Below are 22,831 nucleotides of genomic sequence, written 5' to 3'. Positions count from 1 at the left end.
TAAAAAAAAAATCAATGAAAATCTTACAAACCTCAGTTTCTCTTTCTTAAATATTTGGATAAATTTATCTACAAACTTAAGTAAGAGTTTTAAGTTAGTTCTCGGGGTGGATTGGCTATTTTCCGAACCGATAGGCTGTGAAATTATCAAAATTCAGGAGATTAAATTTAGACATAAATTTTACAATATTATTATTCGTTACAAAATTGAGACTATCTATAACCGAATGTAAAAACTACTGTTGTCGACAAAAATAATATTTAAAGAAGTTACTTAGTTGTTGATGGCGGTAAACAATATTTTAATTGTTTGTCTAACTATTTGTTTTGTTTTAAAATTACTAGATTCAACTGATTACATCGAACAGTAACGGAACAGAACCATTTCTTTCAACTTTGTCAATGCCTACTTTTACCGTACTTTTTATCTTTAATTTATGTTCACACATAAGAAAAGGAACAGGCTTGTTCCGAAACCGGTTGGTACATGAAGCTTATTTTAACTATTATAATCAAAGTAAATATGAGGGTTCTACTTGTGAACCCGGCAAAATTCATATTTCTTTATTTTGAGCAAATCACAAAAAACTGATACAATACTTAACTTAAACTTTTTTTAAACTAATTTTTTTTATCGAAATCAGTTAATATTTCATACGTATGCAATAATGACATAAGCATGATTATGTCAAGAAACAGTAGTGAAATAAAAAAAATAATTTCACACATTGCCAACTTTGCAATACTCAAGGAAAGGTTGCCATGTTTGCAACAAAGCCGATAATTTAATAGTCAAATCATAAAAATTAAGCCGTATTTTCAACTGACAATGTTAAAATTATTGTAAAAAATTGTACTATGAATAAGTTTCAATTAATTTCTCACTTTTTTTAAATTGTGGATTATGCCGAGTTTGCAAGTAGTACATTCATATTTAACTCATATTTTGACCTTACGGTTATCTTACTTATTGCATTATATATTTAAAATCTTAATGTACAAAGATTGAGTATTTAAGCGCATTTTTTACTAAGAATACCTTCCAGTCCACCAAAAAAACGTCTTTTTCAATGGAGATATAGATCTTGCACATAAAAACTTTATAAAGGTACATGATGCTATCAACATTTTTAGTTATGAGTAACTGGGATTAGGTAATGGGTTTGGATGGCGACTGGAAGAGCGACTAGGAAGTAGAAATAATAAAAAATATTTTTAAAGGATGCGTAGTAATATTTTAAGCGCTTCATGAAAATGGCTAGGGAAGGTGCATTTTTCACATGATAAGATAGATCATTTCAAATTATGATTTTGCCGCTGTCGCCCCCCCTGTCTGGAACTAATTGCCTTCAAATTTGCGAATCATCGACAGTTCCCGACAGTTTAGATCTCAATAAAATTTCAATTCTTTCGTTTATCATTCTCTAAAAATTAGAAAATATAATACGTAACTTTACTTTAGTTAGAATGTAACTTAACGTTTAAAATTGCAAAGCGCCCTTGAGATCATTTTTCGCAAAAATGCGGCTATAAAAGTCAGTTAAATATTATTGAATAGATAATGAATTGGTGAAAAATAATGTCTTTGTCAAGGGATGGGGAATGTTCTCTATTGAAAAGTGCGACGTGATGGACCACGATCAGAAAGATAAATGAAATTCTCAACAAGATATGTCGGTACCAGTAGAACGTTAAGAATATTGAAAAGAAGGGAGAGAGATTAAAAGTTTATGCGCTAATAAAAACAAAGCTACTTGAGTTTGAAGTGAAATTTCGATGTGATGCATAGCCATATTTTTTTAGATTGAAAATAAAGTGGATGTATTGGTTCTGCAAACGCTCCAGACGATCAGAGCTTGGTATTTGTGTCAAGAAAGCAAATATTACCATAGTGTAGAAAATATAAAATAGGACAGATTTTTTTATTTGTTGTGGTTGGAAGAAAAATCTTATCTTTTCAGAGAATGGAGGATGAGGTTCTTGCCACGTCAAGTGTTGGTCCTAATACTGCCAAGATTTTTAACCCGTTGTTCCGTCTCCGACAGATCAAATCCGTGCGGAGAAATATTCCCATAGATGCAACTTAAGCTCTTATAATGCTTATGCCGTTTTGCGTCTAGATCTCAATCGGTTTTTAATGCAGCAGTAAGGCTTATTTCGGGAGTTAAAAAAATATTCTCACATCTCACAACATCTTCGAGATTTGCACTGGTTAAAAAGCCCAGAGTGAATAAAATACAAGCTTTGCTGGGCAATAATTAAATCCTTACATGAAATGGCACCAAAATACTTATCGGACCTTTGTATAAGGGAAAATGCATGTCAAAGAAAATCTACTCTTAGGTCAGCATTTGATTCAGGAAGAGGAAAACTTGTCGAAATCCGGCGCTCCCCACACACTAGATTTGGAGATCATGCTTTTACCGCTGCCGGCCCCTCTGCCTGGAATCAATTGCCTTTAAATTTACGAATCATCGACAGTCCCAGTCAGTTCAAATCCCAACTAAAATCCTACTTCTTCAAACTATCATACCCTCAATTTTAAATCTAGAAATATAATATATCACTTTAGTTTATTTAGAATGTAAGTTTAGGTATACAATTGTAAAGCGCCCTTGAGGTGATTTTTTACAAAAATGACGCTATATAAATAAGCCAAATATTATTATTATTAATATTATTACATTATTAAATTCAGATGCATTGTTGTAAGTATGACAATGGCAGTTTTTCAGCTGTTTAGTGGGAAATTTTGGACGTGGATTGACGTGAAAAGAGACGAGAGTACTAGTTGGTAATAGGATCTCCTGGAAGCATCTGGCATTGTTCACATGGTCGACTTTAGAGAAAATTTGGTAAAAAAGAAGACGATAAATTACTTTATTTAATATCACGAAGAGAAATTGGTCATACGAGTATAATATGTTTTATATATTCTTGCATGGCCAAGCAGCGTGTGCAATCCTTGCCAGACATGTTACTAATTATAAAATATATAATTTTATACCGCCCAATCAAACAGTCTGCAATAATTATCAAATATTTCATTATATTCAATTTTATTTCACCGATCGGATAGATTAAATTGTCTGATGACCAGAAATAATCCGTGCTGATTTTGCTGTCAAAAATTAAGCCATTTTTTCATGGTAAGATTTTCATATTATCATTTTCAAGATAAGTTTTAAATTACAGTTTTTTTAGTTGGACAAAATAAACGTTATTAAATGCGAATGCCTTCGTTTATGACAAAAATTTACCATTTATTTTAAAAATCAGTCTTGAATGAATCCATAGTAGTGTTTAAAAAATCGCCTGGATATTCATTAAAGAGTAGATAAAGCAAAAAAGATAACTTTGTTCAATTTTATGTTTATATTATGAATAACTTGACGGATTGTTAAATCCTGTATTCTTGTAAAAATGAAGGGAAACGTTTAACACATTCTACACTATTATTCAGTCAAATAGTCATCGACAATTACTGTCAGAACTTCGCAATACGGATCTGGCTTTAGCGGAAGCCGAGGAGAAGCCTCGCGCCGGCCGACAAAGAAGCCGGAAAGTGTTCAACTAGGAAGCGGGCAAGAAATAGTACCATCAATAAAATCAAAACTGGTACTTAAATCAAATCAAATATATCTACAAACAGCAAAAATAAAAATAACGTAAATATCCCTAAATTCACATTATCGAGATATAATAACTTCTTTTTCACGGATATGACTTCTTAATATTTGCATGCTATTGTAACCTGTTATTACCTTTCTCATTTATTACTAGTATTTTAAAGTATGTTTTTTTTTTTTTTTAATGGCAACTTGTAATTTTTATTTTTTATTTTTTAAGTATATGTAGCGTACTGTTACTTTTGCACCTACAATATTTTGTACTTTTAAATGGTTGGATACGTATTGCACTAGCCGCCCAAACCCATTTAAAATCAATAATAAACCATATGAGTAAATAAAATTAAAAGATATGCCTTATTTTCAAACTGAAAAATGATTTATGTTATACTTACATAAAATAATTTTTAAAAACTCAAAATTCCTAATAAGAATAATATTTTAAGATTTACAAACAATTTCTTTTCAGTTTTTTGATTTGAGCAATATGGTCATTTACTTATATTCCAACTGTGATTATGGTTTAACTTTAATTTTAAATAAGGTAATTTATATTTAAAAGGAATTTTTATAATATTCCTGTTTAATAAAACTGAAATCACGACAATTATAAGCCATCTACGTAGATCCGTTAAATAAGTCAATGTCACGATCCGGAAGTCTGCCTTTTAACTACAATACGCTTCAAGGCATGCTTTTTAATTTATTCAATTGAATCTGTCACCAAAATGTAAAGTCACAAGAAAAGTTATGTGAAGAAAAAAAGTAATAATTGGATGTTTGTCATAACTTCTAAATAAATAGAACATTAACATACTTGCTTCAAATTATACCTGTAGAATTTATACCTGTAGAACAACAAGGATTAGTCGAAACAATCAATAAAAAATAAAAAAACTTCCACCATAAAATACATACAACACAAAAAATTAGAAAACTTTCCCATATCTTCAAATCGATACGTAACAACTTATCCCTGATTAAACTTACACAACTATATTTTACCATATGTAACTCAAGTATAACTTATAGAATAATAGGATGGGGAGGCACTAATAAATCAATATTAAAACCTCTCGAATCTGCGCAAAAATCTATTATTAAATTAATTTTTAAAAAGCCTTCAGGTACTCCAGCACCAAGTTATTTGAGGAATTTGTGATCTTAGATATAAGAAAATTATGTATTTTTGGAAAAATAATGTTTGTGAAAGGAAATTATTCTACTAAATCCCAAAATGTACACTCCCACACTACCAGAAGTCAAACTAGAGGAGAGGTTATGGGGTCTATCACAATCTCTAAATTCAGGCAAAGAAATTTCAGGTTTCTGGGCCCCAAAATATTTCTTGAGTTACCTAAACATTGTTAAACCATGAACCGGATTCAATTAAAGAAAATTGTAAAAAATTGGTTACTGGGTTAAGGTCAAGAAAAATTAAAAAATTTACTCAATATACATTCTCAAATAATAAATAGTATAAATTCATATTGTATTACTGTAAAGTAAATCAACTAGTAGGCAGAAGTGTTATTGTTTATTTTTGCATAAAAATGTCTGTCTTAAAACAGGTTGTACCTAGTTAGGCATATTAGACATGATCCAGATAAATTTATTACCTAAGTGTGTATGTAGTAGTAAAAGTAATTTTTATTTTGTTAATAAACTATGATTCTTATTACGGTACCTAAAAATATTTACCTAAGTATGTTATAAAAAATTATATAATAAAAGTAAAAATGGTATCTATCTATCTTTGCATATAAAAATGAATCGCCGTGTTGGGTCTCGCAAAAACTCGGAAATGGTTTGACAGATTTACATGTGGTGTTTTGCAAAACTTTCTAATTCCTGTTCGCAAGGTTTACAAATAATAACATCTTCAATATATTGAGTAGAAAAAAAGTTAGAAGCATATATGTGTTTTCATCAATTTTTCAGGGTTGCATTCGACTAAAATGCATATTCCAAAAGATTTGGATAGTGTTATTTTTTTCAAAATTAAAAAAAGTGTGTATTTTACCGTTTACAAACATTAATTATTTTCAATGGATACTGAATTGATTGATTTCCTAACAATTTCTTAATTTCGACAAGTTAACATTTTTTTTATGGATTTTTAGTAATGTTTTAAACATTTTTGAAAAACAGATTCTTACACTGAATGCATCACTGCCGGTAAGCAGCGTAGAGTTTGACATTTGCAAAAAGAGTTATTTATTTGTAAAAATATTTTTCCATGTTTTGGGATTCAACCACAAAAAAAGTACCAAAAAGTACCTATATAATGAAATTCAATATTTGAATATTAAAAATGTTAAGTTTTGGAATTCAATCAAATACATGTACATATAAAAAAAAAAGTATTTTTTCTTTAATCCGGAAAGTTTTTGCACGTTTTCACGATGCAGTAATTTTTATTTATTTATTGATGGACTTATTCGGTCCATTCCAACTATGGTATTCACATTTTCAATGCAGGTTAACATAAAATACAACAAAAAAAATTAAAACTAGGACCTGAAAAAATTATTACTATCTCAAAACAAGATCTAGTCTATCTTTGTGCTTTCTTTTCTTTTGGTTTTGAATTAAATGTCAAGGTCACGTCGAAACAAAGCTGACGATTAAAGAATTACTAAATTTGCGTTAGGCTTGGGTTGAGTTCCATAATTTTAGAGGGCTCAGGGTATATCGCGCTCTGAATTTTCTTAATTTACACATATTCCTGTATTTTTTCCATTGGTTATTGGTACTTGAGTAGCGATTTTTGCATAATTTTGATTTGAGCGAGACGAGACCTCTTAACCAATCGCATGAGGAGATAAAACGAAAAACTAACCCTTATTACGAATATATATTATAGGTTTTTTTTCTTTTGTCCGAACACTTTTTGCTCACTTTTACGACACAATCAGGCATTTTTCTTTTCTCTTATTTTGCTTTCGAATTAAATGTTGAGGTCGCGTCAAAACCTGGCTGGTGGTGTAAGAAGGACCAAACAAACACGCGTCGGTCATGAGTTGAGTGTCATAATTTTAGAACGCTCATGGGAAAACTGGTCTGACTTTTATTTATCAACACGTATTCCTGTACTTTCTCCATGGATTATGGCACCATCGTAGTGATTTTTGCACGATTTTAATTTGAGTACGACAAGGCCTCTTAACCAATAAAATAAACAAAAAGATTGCTAAACCTGCAGGCAAGCTTATGTTTGGGAATATTAATGATTTTCAGTTTTGGAATTTAGTCATAAACAAGTATCTAGGTACCTGTTTATCAATGAAAAGTCCTTTTCCTTTTATACGGACAGTTTTTGCACGCTTTGACGACACAATCAAGCATTTTTGTTAATATATTATTTTGATATTGAATTAAATGTCAAGATCGCGTCAAAACACGGCTGGCGATTAAAGAATGACTAAATTTGCTTTTGGCAAGAGTTATAACATAATTTTAAAAGGCTCAAGGTAAAACACGGTCTGCCTTTTCTTTATTGACACGTAATATGTCATAATCTGGCTGGCGGTTAAAGAATTAGCATTGAGCATGAGTGGAGTGTCAAATTTTAGAAGGCTCAGGGTAAAACGCTGTCTGACTTTTCTTCATCAACACGCATTCACGATTTTTTTCCATAGACTGTAGCACTAGAGTAGTGATTTTTGCACAATTTTGATTTGAGCACGATAAGGCCTCTTAGCCAATTACACGTGGAGATAAAACGAAAAAACAAACTCTTTTTACGAATATATAAATAGCTTTAAAAAGTCCAAAATAAATAACGTGTGTAATCAATTACGAAAAAAAATGTTTGTTCAACCAACTAATAGCAGGCAAGCTAACGTTTGGGCAGAACAACGTCTGTTGGGTCCGCTTGTATTTTAATAAAATATATGATATATTGAACTGGATAACAGTTATGAAGGAAAATAAATTTTGTTTGTTTCAGATCATTTAACGTTTTATACGTTGAATCCTACACGTTTTGCATTTCAATAAATAATTTATGATCCGACTATAAAAAAATAATGATCACGAGTAACATTTTTCCACCAACAAAACAATCGTTTTTAGGGAACTGAAAATCCACAATAATTGTGTAAACCTTAACACTTCATTGAGTTTAGTGGTACGCCAGGTGGGCTCGCAGAATAATCAAACCCTATCTCTTTCTGGATGTTAGAGGCAGTTCCGTAACAATTATTAGTGATCGCCATCGGTTAATTTTGCAAAAATATACTGTGGTGCCTTAGTTGGGTCGATTGGGCCCTGGTCGTTCGAGAGAACGCGAACGGTGTCTCCTTGTTTCCCAGCCGCACATTGTCTAAAAATGGTGATATCGACTGGCTTCGATCACTCAATTTCATGGTTCCCGACTGTTTTTTTTTGGAAATACTAAATAAAAACCATGCAAATGAGTCAACAAAAAATCAAATGCCACAGAATGTATTCGAAACAATGTGCGCGATAATGTGGTTCGAAGAGCACGTATTTGGGTTGCTGTCAGAGGCGGTAAAATGACCATATTCCATAAAATACGATTTCAGTGATTTTACTCGTTGTTTGCCGAATATTTAAATAAAATATTATTTAAATATTTGACAAACAACGAGTGAAATCACTAAAATCCTATTTAATTTATTTTTTTAAATACTCGACAAACAACGGTATTTAAAATAACAGAGATGAAGAACACTTCAGAGAAGGTAATATAGAAGTTAAGGCACTTACAAAACTTATGACCTGTCATTGGCTGGTTTAATTGGCCATTTTACACACTGTTTAACATTCAACATTCTGCCTTTGTTTTAACATCTACATTTTCTCAATTCTTCCATCAATTGACTTTTGTGAATTAAAAGAGCTGAAACCTTTCAGTATGCGGTAAGATTGATCTTATTGATTTATTTCACCTACATACGAGGCAACGCCCTGAAAAAATTTTTTTTCAATTTCTATACTTCTTTAAGGACCAGGTGGATTTATCAACAATATTTTGAAGTTGTCCAAATTTTTTAAGCCAATGATAGGTCATAAGCCCCGTAGGTGCCTAGATTTCTATATTACCTTCTATGAAGAGTTTTTCATCTCTGTTATGTTAATATTAAAAGCTCTTCAGGGAGTTGAATCCAGTTTTTGTCTACAAGTCTCTTATCTATTTTGTCCTTTTTGGACAAACTCAAAATGTTGTTGATATTTAAAATGCTTTTTCTTTGTTATTCAAAATAACTGAAAATACGTATTTAAAAGGAATAACAACATATTGGCTTTGACTTAGTTCAAAACGTCCGAGAGACTAACACCTTAAAATATTTTCAGCTGGTCCTTTTTAACTACCGCGTGAAATATTGCTTCATCACTTTGAAGTTGCACTCACTAACACATACGGATATGCGTGGAGTAATGAAATATTTACATTGCTTTGCTACCGCGCCTGTTGTTTGGCGTGTCTATACCAAAGGTCTCTTCACCCTTTTCGGAAAAGGAAGGGACTGACATTCATTTTTAAATTCTCCCATATTTTCAACGTTCCAGTCTACCTTTTCATTAGGCATACTTTTTGTGTATCGTTTTATTTTTCAAACACATGCTAATTAACAATTGGGTTGAAAGCTAAAAAAAACGAATCTTTATTCGTAACAAATTATTTTCTCAACGTGCGTTATAGAATATCATTTGAGGAAGAAATGTTCAAATTTTACATTGGCATAAACATAACATGTATCAGGAGAGATAAATAACCTTTTAAAGCACTGTAGAAGTCTAATTATAAACGATTATTACTTTTCACCATTTACAATTCAGTATCCATAAATTTTTATTAACATATTACAACAGGGATGAAGAACATTTAAGAGAAGGTAATATAGAAGTCTAGGCATCTACAGGGCTTATGACCTGTCAATGGCTGGTTTAAGTGTCAACTTTACACACTGTGTAACATTCACCATTCTGCCTATATTTGAATACCTTTATTTCTTCAATTCTTTAATCTGTTGATGTTTGTGAAGTTAAAGAGCTGAAACCTTTATTTATGCGGGTGAGATTCATCTAATTGAATTATTTCACCTACATACCAGGGCAACGCCTGAAAATATTAATTTTTCAATTTCCATACTTCTTTATGGACCAGGTAATTTATCAACAATATTTTGAGTTTAATTAGTTTCAATTTGATAAAGTTTAATTAGTTTTTATTAGATGAATCTCACCCGCATAAACAGCTCCCCAGGGAGTTGAATACAGTCTTCAAAAATTTGGACAAACTCAAAATATTGTTGTGAATTTTTAGTCAAAAATGTCAAAAAACTTATTAACTGTGTCATAAAAATAGATTTTAACTCTTTAACTTCTTAAAAATGAACAGGTAGAATTATTGGAGATCCAACGGTAAATGTTGCCAGGCGTGTAAATTGACCATTTAAACTAGCCAATGGCATAATCCCTGTAAATGGCAAGACGCCTATACTCTCTTCTCATGGAGGGGCTTATCAACGAAAGTTTTAACATATCAAAAATATCCTTTATTAAGTTTTTTAACCCTCAAGCTACCACAAATGAGATATCTCGTGCATGGTACAAACAGTACTCGTATATCATTAACATTTGCGTATGAATATATATATTTAGAATTTACCGCCAATTTAAGACTGCTTAAAATGATAAAAGAGGCCATTACACTTTTTATTCCACATGATATCCTCTAGCGAAACAATTATCACAAGTATTGCCAGTATTTTTTTTTCCCAGAAACTTTCTGTAATCTGTTGAATTTCAGTTGTCTCCTATTTAAATGGTGTAAAAAGTAGCAGACTAAACCAAACAAACAATACGTATTGAACTCTACACGACCTATTTTTATATATGAGTATATAAAAAAAAGTTAACATTATTTATCATGATAGAGCAAATGGTTATAAAAAAAACATTACTATGTATCTTAGATCAAATGCCTAATCCTTAGTTTTGTGTATGTAAATTAATTTTAGTCTTTTTTATTATATCTTATATGTTTTTAATTTCTCTTTTCTTTTCTTTAAAAAAAAAAAAAATCTTTCTTTATTTTTACCTTTCACTAAACTTAATCTTTACCATTACTTAAATTGAATTTACACTCTTATTTTATATAATTTATGAAAGATGTTGAAGTTCTATAATTGAGAATATATGTAAAGAACGTTAGTTATGCTCACTTAAAAAATGTATGTATTGTATGTATTCTTGTTGAACTTCCAAATAAATTTAAAAAAAAATAAAAAAATACCTCAAAGTTATTTTCGATTCGGACAACGACAAAGGATCTCGATGTTTTTAATCTAGTGTTGTGAATTATGATTTTTTTTTATATTCCGGATCAACAAAGTAGTCTAAAATCAATTGGAAGTCACAAACGGTAGGATAAAATAAAATTTTACGTTAATTTTCGTCCAAATGTTTTTTTAATTATTAATAATAATAAAACATTTAATAAAATACATGAGGATCAAAAAACTCAATTAGGACGGTAATATCAGTTAATACAATCCAAAATAGTAAGATAATATAATATTAGAAAGATAAGACGCAGTATTATGCATTATTTATAGAAATTATATAAATAACTATCACTATCAAAAATATTCAAATAATATTTTTTAATTGCCATACAGTTTTCGCCTTCGGATTATGCTTTTTGACTCAATTCCTCTTTCCCGAAAGGAAATCGCTGAAAAACTGCTAATATGTACAGAAAAGTATGTTTTAGAAGAGTGCGCGATATCTCGCTCAGGGCTGGTATTCAAAATACACGGGAAAAACTGTTTTCACGTGCCGCGAGAATGGTTCTAAATAGCACCCCTGGTATAGTAGTTTGGGACATTCAAATTGATCTCAACTTAGACAATTGTTTTTTTTTTTAATGACAAAGAGATTTGTTTTACTTTCATTAAAAAAATATTTTTAAGTCTGGACAAAAAAAATGGTCGTGTTCTGAAACCGATTGGCTTAAATTTATTTCACGATTTCGCACAAACATAATTCACATCGTTTAATTATTTAACATAAAAAAATCGTAACTCAGTGCTCAAAATGTTGATTTTATTACAACATAGTTTTACAATAGTATTTATAGAGTGAATTATTATTTTCTAAAATATTGTTATATTGCATCATCATCATCGTTACCTTTCCGCACCTAATGGTGCATAGGGCACTGCATTGGTACTACAATTGCAGAGTATATTGATCATTTTTATTACCTGAAGGTAAGATGATCAGTCTTACGCTTCAGGTACCAGTCCAGGGACTATGAAATATTCTAGTATTAAAACATCCATTTAAATTAATATTTCACATCAACCATGTTGGGAATCGAACCCGAGACCTCTTGCATGGCAGGCTAACGCGCTGACCACAACACCACGAGGCTGACATTGAATTTAGTAATATTATAAATGATTCGAAACATTTTTTTAATAAAAATGAATTAACTAGAATAAAATATGGCGAACAGGTTCACGAATGTATAAATCAGCTCCGGTATATCTAAGTTATTGGACAAACGTGCCAGTGCATATTTTTTCAATTTATTTTCCCGGCCATATTAGTTTACAAGACAAACAACCACTTAACTCATTAATCTCACCGAACGCCTTTGTAACAAGGAATCTACCTACATCCTTTGAACTATGAAGCTTACGGTTGAAAAGCAGCTTCGATTAATTGGGTGAGCGCATTATTTACCTTGAGTCAGAATTAACTGGAGTTGCACTATTACGCTGGATGCAAGCAATTACGACGTCGTTTGCCGTACGCCCTTTGGACATACTTATAATTACTTAGTTACAACAAACGCTTTGCCGTGACGTCCTTATTACTTGAACGCCAATCTAATACAAAAAACGAAATTTCGTCTTAATTTAACACGAAACAAAACAAAACATACAAGTTTTTTTATTATTTTGAATCTTTAAGTAGGGCACACGTTAACATATTATTATGCACATTTATTTCATTTGAGTTGCTTTACACATATTTCTTAGCCTTCAACCTGAATTTTAAATGTGTTTTTCTTCATAAACGTTTTTTTCCCATACCACAATATTTTTTTAATGCCTTACATAAAATAGAATTTCGTAATTTCGCTTTTTTTCTGAATGAGAGTCTGATTTTTTACTTTATTTTTTTAATTTTTTTTTAAATTTTTTTTATTTATTAAATCATACAATTTTTTTTTTGTACTCCCAGGAGTTACAACAAACTCATTTTGGGACAGAAAAATATTTAAACATAGGTATGTTAACAACAATAATATAGCAACAAATAGTAATAAAGTAACAAGTAATAATATGTACATAAAAACTGAAATAAGATAGCAAGCAAATATATGATACAAATCATACATCCGCTTGCCATCCTTTAAACAATCCATAATAAAAATTAAAAATAAAATTGTTATATTTACATATTGCAAGAAAGAAATATTTGAGGGAAAAAATAACTTAAAACTAAATTTCACCCTCCACGTACCTCCTCAAGTAGTAATTTTTAAAATGAAAACAGTTATTTATTGACGTTCTATAGGACTCCGGTAGCCTGTTGTACTCGCTACAAGCAAGGTATAGCAGAGACCTTAGACCATACCTTGTCGTGCGTGATCCAGGTACGTGAATATTTTGACGCTGTCGCGTATTATACTGATGGACGTCACGATTAAAGGTATAGCCAATATTAGTCAGAGAGTCTTTATTCACACCTTGAAGCACCGTTTTTGTAATCTCATAATACGGTATGACCAAAAATGGGAGAATGTCAGTAAGTTTGTAAATGTCTTTGACATGCGTTTCCATTGGTATACCGTATATGTTTCTTATAGCTCTATTCTGTATTACTTGTATTTCTGATACACACTTTTTTGTGGCAAATCCCCAGATGCACGACAAATATACCATATGAGAGTGTATCATTGAAAAGTACATTGCGCGGCGAACACTTTTCACTTTTCTCCGGTATTGTGATGATGTTTATGTGTTGGTTTTGATTTTGAAAAATCCAAAATTCTGTAGTTTCACGTAATAAATTGTATGATTTTCTATAACAATTTTTTGATCAACATTTTGATGCAATATCAATGTGATTCTATCGCATATTTTCAATAAATAACTTTGATTGAGTAGTATAACATTGGGCATCATGTATTGGTTTGTTATTTACTTTGAAATATTTCAACTTAATAAACATAAGCCAAGTACATGCGAGAAATAAATATATGCGTACTAGTATTTTATGAAAAAAATAATTAAACTTCATATTTATCCTGTAGGCGTAGCTAATCTAAATCAGACCGTCTTATTTGAGCATTTCCAGGAAAAACGTTGACGATACTCGTTTTTTATTTCAATATTTACACTTGTAAAATACAAAAATAAAATACAGTATCATTTTTGTGAAATCCTGTCATGTTATCACGGCGTGGCGTGGCGTACGCTTCTTTCTGTTTTATAATACATCGATTATTTTTTTTTAATATAAATATATATGTAGATATTTAAAACCAAATCTTTTTCTATAAATCAATATCATTATGATGAATTTATTCACATGTTTTATGTATAGTCTAAAAATATTTTTTATTAATAGACGATCAGCATAAAAATGGAAAAGGGTAAAAAGATTTAAATAAATAATCGTATAATAAACTTAATACCCTTCAAATTCTTATTATGAGCAATTTATCTTTGTAACACGACAAAAAGGTACAATATAGAGCTCACTTTCTGGAATTAATAAAATCTGATGGTTAAAATTTTCTTTCGTTTGATCTCCATATTTTATACATTTCAACTCAATTACCTGAATATTTAATAAATCAGAAACAAATAAAAAGGGGAAGCAATTTTCGATGAGAAAAAAACAAAAAAATAGGCATTCACAAGGCTTTTGACCTGACACTGGCTGATTTCAACTATCGCTTTGTACAATGTGAAACATTTGTCATATTTTTTTAGACGGAAAAAGATATCGTCTATTATAGTTTACGAAGATTTAAACACACTCAAATCTATCAATGTTTTGAGTATGTTTAAATGTTTGTAGACAGGCTGGAGTTCCCTAGGGAGTTATTTAGATATAAATTTGTTGCAACAGAGAGGGAAAACATTTTTGAGAAGGGAATATGAAAGTCTAGGCGTTTACAGGGCTTATAACCTGTCATTGGGTGGTTTAAGAGGCCGCTTAAGACACTGTGTAACATTCGCCATCTTTACAATATTTTCAGTTTGTCCAAATGTTTATAGACAAAAGACTGGATTTCACCTAGGGACTCATTAAGATAACCAAATTACAATAGGGATGAAGAGCATTTAAGAAAAGATGATATGGAAATCTAGGCATTTACAGGACTTATGACCTGACATTGGCTGGTTCAAGGCCACTTCACACGCTGTATTACATTCACCATTTTGTCTATATTTAAACATTCGTATTTCTTAAATTCTTGTTAAATCTGTTGATTTTTGAGAAGATAAAGAGCTGAAACCTTTGACTTCCATATTTTTTTCTCTAAAATGTTCAGCATCCAGTTGTTATTTTTTAAATACTTAAATGAATTTTTTAATACAAGTATGTGTGAAAAATATTTTTCGGTCATAATTCCTGAAATACAAGAATTTTTGACTAGATGAGTTATGACTGAAAAATATGGAAGTCTAGGTATTAAAACAACTTGTGAACTGTCGCCGGCTGTAGTAAATGCCAGTAATTCGCTGTAAAATTCTGCCTAATTCTGTAAAAATATTTTGACATTCAAATTTTTAGGGATGAAGAGTATTTACGGAAAGGGAATATATAAGTCTAGGTATTTACAGGGCTTACAACATGTCGTTGGCTGGTTAAAATGTCCACTTAACACACTGTAATATTCACCATTTTGCCTTTGTTGGAACATCCATATTTCTTCAATTCTTCCATCTGTTGATGTTAGTTAATCGTAATGACTTCCTAGGGAGTGAAAACCAGTATTTTGTCTACAAGCATTCGCACAAACTCAAAATATTATAATAAAATCAGCTGGCCCAAAAAGAAGTTAAAAAATTGGAAATTTATTTTCAGGCGTGGCCTAGTACGTAAAATAATTCCATCAGATAAATATCTTTGAAACAAGATCTTTAACTTCACTTAGATCAACTGATGGGAGAGATAGGGAAATGTGGATGTTTAAACGTAAGCAGAATGGTTACAATGACAGGTCATAAGCCACGTAAATCCCTAAACTTCGATATTCTCTTTTTACAAATGTTTTCCATCTCTGCTTCAACAAATTTAGACACTCAAACCTCATATCTGTCTTTTAGCAACAGTGACACAAAAACGAACGTTGAGCCAAGTATTTATTTTGTAATCTAACTACCTTAATAATATATTTCCTATCATTCATTAGGGATCACTCTGGACGATAATTTATATTCAATAAAATGATTCAGAAGCTTAGCTTAAATCAAACAATTCCATTTGTTAATGTGTTAGTGCCTTTTAATACTAAAAAAACACACAAATTTTGTTTTTGCACATTAGAATGATTTACCCATATGAACACTTATTGTCATAGTAAAGGGATATTAACATTTTTAACGAACGTCTTTTATTGTCATTCTTTCTGTTGTGTCCTTTTATTCTCTTCATTTTGTAAAAAAACGGACAGAACTTATGTTTAAACCAACAAATTAGTGAAAAGGGTATTCTCTTTCATTATTTTACAACGAATTAGTCAATAATTCATGGCAGTTTTTTTATTAAAAGTTTTGTGTTTTCAGATTACAGAAGCTTTGACGTTTCTGCATTATAACGTCCATTTGATCCATCGCAACGTCTGTCCAACTTCGATTATCATCACCAAGAAGGGAACGTGGAAGCTGTTTGGATTAGAATTCGTTGGTAAGCAAAATTATTTTTTCAATCCTAAGTTTATCATGTTTGCCCATTAAGTTTTATTGTAATTTTAAAGATGTATGATTGACTTCATAATGTATAAATTGTTTAAAATTTAATAGTAAATTTAAGTAAAAAAGCTGATTCTGTGTCTTTTGGCTAAAAAATTGTTTTTCCTTTTTATATGGGAGTTGCTTTTATTGTGTACAAAGTTTATGTTCTAAATCTATATATATAAGGCAATGTTTGTATGTGTGTCCTCGATAGACTGAATAACTACTGGACCGATTTAATGCGATTTTTAGTAAAGTGATGAGCTTTGCCGTAGGCATATTTATATATTTGCCATGGACTCACTAAAATCTTATATTAAATCTGTAGAAAAAAAGGTAAAAGCATAAATGTTTTTTTCAACGACCACTAGGGTTGAATTTGACAAGGATCCATATGCTAAAAATTGTGAGGATGTAACCTGTTCGTATAGAAAAAATAGTTTGTATTTTAATGTTTACAAACAACATTAGTTTTTCATGTATCCTAATTAAATTCTTGCCTTAAATTCCTCATAATTTCTACCCATTTACTTCTTTTTACTGGATTTTTGGAAATATTAACTGACATTTAATACATTTTCAAATGTCAGATTCTTACAGAAAAAGACACCCCTGTTGGTAAAAAAAGCAAAGTTTGACAATTGCAAAAAGAAATCTACATTTAAAAATGAATTACTTCTAGTTTTAGAATTCAATCGAAATTCAATAAACTTCTTACCAGATGCTTTGCGTTTTTCAAAGGTGCTTTTGATTGTTGTTCAATAGCTTGTAATGTTTTTTAAGAAGGTTTTTTGTGGAAGGAAGACGGAGATGGGTAACGAACGAGTGATAGTGAGGTCCGCGGCGCGGCGCTCACCAATGAAAATTTGTTGATCTATATTATAAATTAAAAGGTTTAGCAAAAAGTTTTGTAACAATAAATTTTAGTTTAAATAGTGTTCTTTATTTTTGTTGTTCACAACATTTATCTGGAATAAGCCAAAGTCAAAATATGTTCAAAAAACAAAATTTTGAGCATATTTTGTATTTTTCAAAATACTTCCTAGAATTCAAGATAGCAAACAGATTATGTTATTAGCAATCTTAAGCTCCATCTAAACACCCTTTTTATTAAAACTCCTTGAATTATTTCTAAGAAAAACTACCCGTCGCGTCGTCTCACAGTGGGCCCAAATTCACATAACATGATAAAAAATAAGTTTTTTTTAGTTATTTTAATTAAACGTTTTGAAATTGTTTTAAATATTTATGAACATATATATTCACTTTCTTTTGAATTATATTTAACACCAGTTTCCATTTTATAATTGATATATTTTTAATTATATAGGTATACATATCTGCATTTTATGCTCCGTCTCCACAAGTCTCCATATGGAAGTATTCCTAAAATATGGAAGTACAAGCAACTCTGGCGCTTCCGATGTTTATCTTTCTATTTGTTGTTTTTCTTTTGAAAATCTTGGAATTAAGAAACATAGATATCTGAAGATATAAGAAGCATATTTAATAAAATATCCCAGTCGGTACTGATTTTTAAAGATTTCCTGGCAAAACTTCTACGAAGCGTTTTACGTCCTTATTTCTCGTCTTTTTCTTGCTTCTTCCGAAAGTTCTCCGAATGATAACTAAGTTAATTGTCTTACTTCAGGACCAAGAGAAAATATGGCGGTAAAAAAGCTATAAAAAAAGAAGAGGAATTATATAATAACCGAGGATATAAATTGAAAACATTGCAGCAGGCATGTATAATAAACGTGTTTACCTCAATTCGATGTCCACTTATTTTTAGTGAATCGTTTGTGTGCGAGTACAACATAAGCCGACTCTTATTTGTTTATTTACAAAAATAACAATTTCTTTATTTACTACACACACACTTGGGTAATAGATTTCTCTGGATTATGTCTAGTCTGCCGAACTAGGAACAACCTGTTTGAAGGCAGACATTTTTATGCAAAATAAACAAAACAATACTACCTACTAGTTAATTTATTTTACAGTTATACAATATTAATTTAAAGCATTTATTATTCAAGAATGTATTTTGAGTACATTTTCCAATTTTTCTCTACCTAAGCCCAGTAACCATTTTTTTACGAATTTATTTAATTGAAACCGGGTTACGGTTTTGCAATGTTCGGGTAACAAATAAAATATTTTAGGGCCCAGAAACCTGAAACTTCTTTGCCCAAATTCAGAGTTTGTGGTAGATCCAATGACCTATCCTTTAATTTGGCTTCTGGTAGTGTGCGAGTGTTCATTTTGGGATTTGATAGAATAATTTGCTTTCACAAACATTATTATTCTTAAAATAAATAATTGCCCCATATATAAGATCTCAAATACCTCAAATAACTTGACGCTGGGGTACCTGAAAAGATTTTATAAAATTACTTTGATTATTGATTTTTGAGCAGATTGATCTTTGAGATCTAAAAAATCGGATATTATATTTGTACTTGTTGTTTGAGGTAAGAAATACTTAAGCTCCATTCAATGTTTAAACCATTTCTCCTCTTTGTCTTCAAATATATTGAAACTGTTAGGAATTGCAATCCATTTTTTAAATTATTATAATACGATTGTGACACATTACAATTTATAATATAAAAATAATGAAGTCGTAGACAATTGGTGCGTATCTCCAATATTTTTCATAAATCTGCACTGCTCTTGAAACCAGATATTTTATAATATTATAAGAATGAAACTGTCGGCCTCGTGATGTAATGGTCAGTGCATTTGCCTATCATGCGAGAGGTCTCGGGTTCGATTCCTGACATGTTTGATGTAAAATATTTATTTAAAAGGGTGTTTTTATACCAGAATATTTCTTAGTCCTTGGACTGATACCTGAAACGCAAGACTGATCCCCTTACCCCCATGTAACAAAAAATGATCAAGATGTGCTGCGATTGGTGTACCAATACAGTGCCCTATGCACCATTCCATTAGGTGCGGAAAGGGAATAATGATGATAAAAACGGAATGGATAAGTATGGAAGTGCACTTTAAATCAACATGAACTTTTTTTCTAAAATAAAAACTTTACAAAATTTTTCCGATATTTAACTTAAATATTTCTTTATAAATATGTGTATTTTATTTATTCAAAATCAATCACTTACTACGTAATTTAATTAAAAAATACATGAAAAATATAACGTTTAATAAAACATGGGGATTCGTCGCAACACGCCAATAAATAATGCACGCTACCGCCCACTGTTGGAATACGACTGAAACAACGGATCAACGCCTGATTTCAGTGTTTCCGCTCAACTCCATGACCACCATTTTTGGTTTTCAATACGGATTTTGATACAAAATCTATCAGTGTATGAGTTTAAAAATAAAAAAAAAATAGGAAAAAAATATTTGACTTTTCGTCGTGAATTCTGAATTCGGTTCCACGGAGCGTCTGGGCTAATAACAACAAGAACAGCGCGGACGCCGCGCGATTTTATTTTCCGGCGGTCGAGTGCGGTCGAGGTCGAGACTTCCACCGTGTCCGAACTAACCGCAAAATTAAAAAGTGCTTAGCTTAGTATACTGACCACGATCAAAAAGACTTAGGTTCAAATCTTCGGGCTACCAGTAGTTTTTTTTAAATTTAATTGTGACATTATAGCAAACATTAACTTCGGTGTATTTTTCATTCCCTATTCGACTAATATTCTCTTAGAGTATATATATATACTCTAAGAATATTCTTGTAAAATGATTTATTTGAAAATTGTGTTAGCTTAAAGTCAACCGCTAAGCTACCGGTAAAGATTTATTATTAAGTTTGAGTCCGTAGTTTATTTTATTTTGTTTTTATTATATTCTCATAAGAGATGGACTAATATAATCGTCCAAACAATTGAAATCTGGATGGATTGGGAGCCAGGTAACATCATGTTTTTGCCAAAGCAATTTATTGTGAACTAGTTGATTTATTGTTTGGTTTCTTATAAAATGTTTTAGTAAAATTAGATTCATTGATAATACGTTTTGTAAAATATTGTATACGAAACATTTTTAGAGAATATGAATGAAAACGCTTGAAAATACGATTAAAACACATAATGTTTATCAATACGTTACAACATTTACCAAAATTAACTTACCCGTTAGAATGATTTATTAAAAGATCTCCTGATAGAAACTCGTTTCTATTAAAATTGTTTCCTTGTTAACAAAAAAATACTCGGAATGCAAACGCTGCGCCGTTTTTTTTAATGTTTTATTTCATTTATATTTTTGTCACAATATTTATTAATTGAACGAAAATTATTACATTAAAATACACACATGAAGAACATTTTAAAGACGAAAATATAGAAGTCTAGATTTTACAGGACCTACGACCGGTCGTTGGCCGGTTTCAGTGGCCACTTTACCCATTGTGTAACTGGTTCCCAAGGCAGTTGAATCCAGTTCTAGTTTACAAAAGTGTCGACAAACACAAATTATTATTGAAAATTTTAACGTTCATTTTTTAAAACTATTTTCTTGTAAGAAAACTCAATAAATTTAAAGCACATATTAAAATCAATCTTATCTTGTAGTTTTATTCAATTCAAATATCACCCACTACCATAAAAAATACATTTTCTCGAAATCAACATTAGTGTGTAACTTGGAACTTCATGTACTTAAAAAGAATATCCATGTTCCAAAAGAGGATCTCTCGAAGTGTGCGGTGTGCATTTAAAGGGTTTTTCAATAAGTGCGGGTAGATGTTGAAATGAAATAAAACAAGTTGTGTGTGAGGTATTAACAAAACTATTTTTTTTATTTGAAAAGTCCATATGTGTCATTAAGTGTGAAATATGACATCGTTTAAATGCCCACCTTGGCTTCTTACGGTGGCACGGATCCGAGTGGTCTAATTTTCAATTACCTTTCCGTTTTCCTTGATCCGGCTGAATTCAAGCAATGGCCTGTGTTATGTTTAACCTTTAGGGCATCGGTTGATTGTGGTTTATTTGCATAGACTTATGAATTCAAGAAACCCCACAAGAAAAAGTCTAGCGGGGTCAAATTACATGACCTTGGTGGCCAATTCAGATCACCCCTGCGAGAGATAACCTTACCCTTAAATCGTTCATGCAGAATGTCAATCGTTGCGTCCGCTAGGTGACAAAGCACCGTCTTGCTGGAAACACATATTGTCTAGGTCTATATAGTTCGATTTGGGACATGAAAAATTGGTTAGCATCGTTCTGTAGTTGACGGTGACCGCCTCACCAACGTCGTTTTCGAAAAAGTACGGACCAATGACGCCGCCGGCCCAAAATCCAAACCAAACGGTAATTTTTTGAGGATGCATTATCACTCGGTGAACCTCGCGTGGGTTGATGATGTCCCACATGTGGTTATTTTGCTTGTTAATACAGTCATTCATCCAAAAACGCGCCTTGTCGCTTGGATGATTTCCCGAAAAAAATTTGGGTTGTCTTCTGAAACGATTCAAAGCCCAGTCAGCAAACAAACGGCATTGTCTATGGTCATAAACTTTGAGTTTCTGGCTTAATTGGATCTTGTGCGGGTGTAGGTCTAAGTCTCGATGCAATATTCGCCTAGTTTTGTCTAAGTCTGCGAAAGGCCGAGTTCTTGTGCACGGCAGGGAATCGACTGCCTCGGGTTCTGTTGTCCCCTTTACAAATAGCGGCGATGTTCTCGGCTGATCTTGTGTTCCTTAAACGCACGAATGTTGGCTAATTGATTGTCAAACCGGTTGTTTTAAATTTGGTCACCAAACGTTGAAGAGTTGACTGTGAAGGGCCACCACGTCTACCGTAAAATGAGCGTAATGCACGCAACGTTTGGACTAACGAACACTCATTTTGAAAATAAAATTTTATCATTTGAACGTGCTGTTCAATTGTATTACTTACCATGGTGATTTGGCACGAGTAACAAAATAATAAAAAAAATATTTGACAGATGTCATCAAAACAAAATTGCCACCACTAGCCGTCAAAATCTACCCACGCCAATTGAAAAACCCTTTATAACACGACCTATTACAAAATATTTTTTGTACAATATTTTCATTTTAAATATCTTAAATATTTATTCAATTTTAAATTCTCAATATTCATTTGTTTACGTTATATATTATTTATTAATTGTTCCACGTACATTTAATAATCAATATAGAACTGAATTATTAATGAATAATATTTTATGTACAGTGAAACTAAGGAGCTTAAAAAAAACCACGGTTTCATGAACCGGACAACGAATAACA

General features: G+C 31.2%; 1 protein-coding gene across 1 annotated transcript in view; it reads left to right on the top strand.

The window, feature by feature from the left end:
- The window catches only part of bma (SCY1-like protein bma), a 287,477-nt gene that overhangs the window by 201,122 nt on the left and 63,524 nt on the right, over window positions 1–22,831 (top strand). The window contains exons 4-5 of the mRNA XM_088235846.1: window positions 16,420–16,540; window positions 18,221–18,258. Coding sequence (XP_088091972.1) covers window positions 16,420–16,540; window positions 18,221–18,258 — 159 coding nt within the window. The remainder of the gene's footprint in view (window positions 1–16,419; window positions 16,541–18,220; window positions 18,259–22,831) is intronic.

This window comes from Micrasema longulum, unplaced genomic scaffold, assembly GCF_059751315.1.
Source record: "Micrasema longulum isolate JH-2025_06_02 unplaced genomic scaffold, ASM5975131v1 h1tg000097l, whole genome shotgun sequence".
Taxonomy (NCBI): Eukaryota; Metazoa; Arthropoda; class Insecta; order Trichoptera; family Brachycentridae; genus Micrasema; species Micrasema longulum.
Note: the sequence above shows the minus strand (reverse complement) of the source record. Positions and strands in the feature narration are given on the sequence as shown.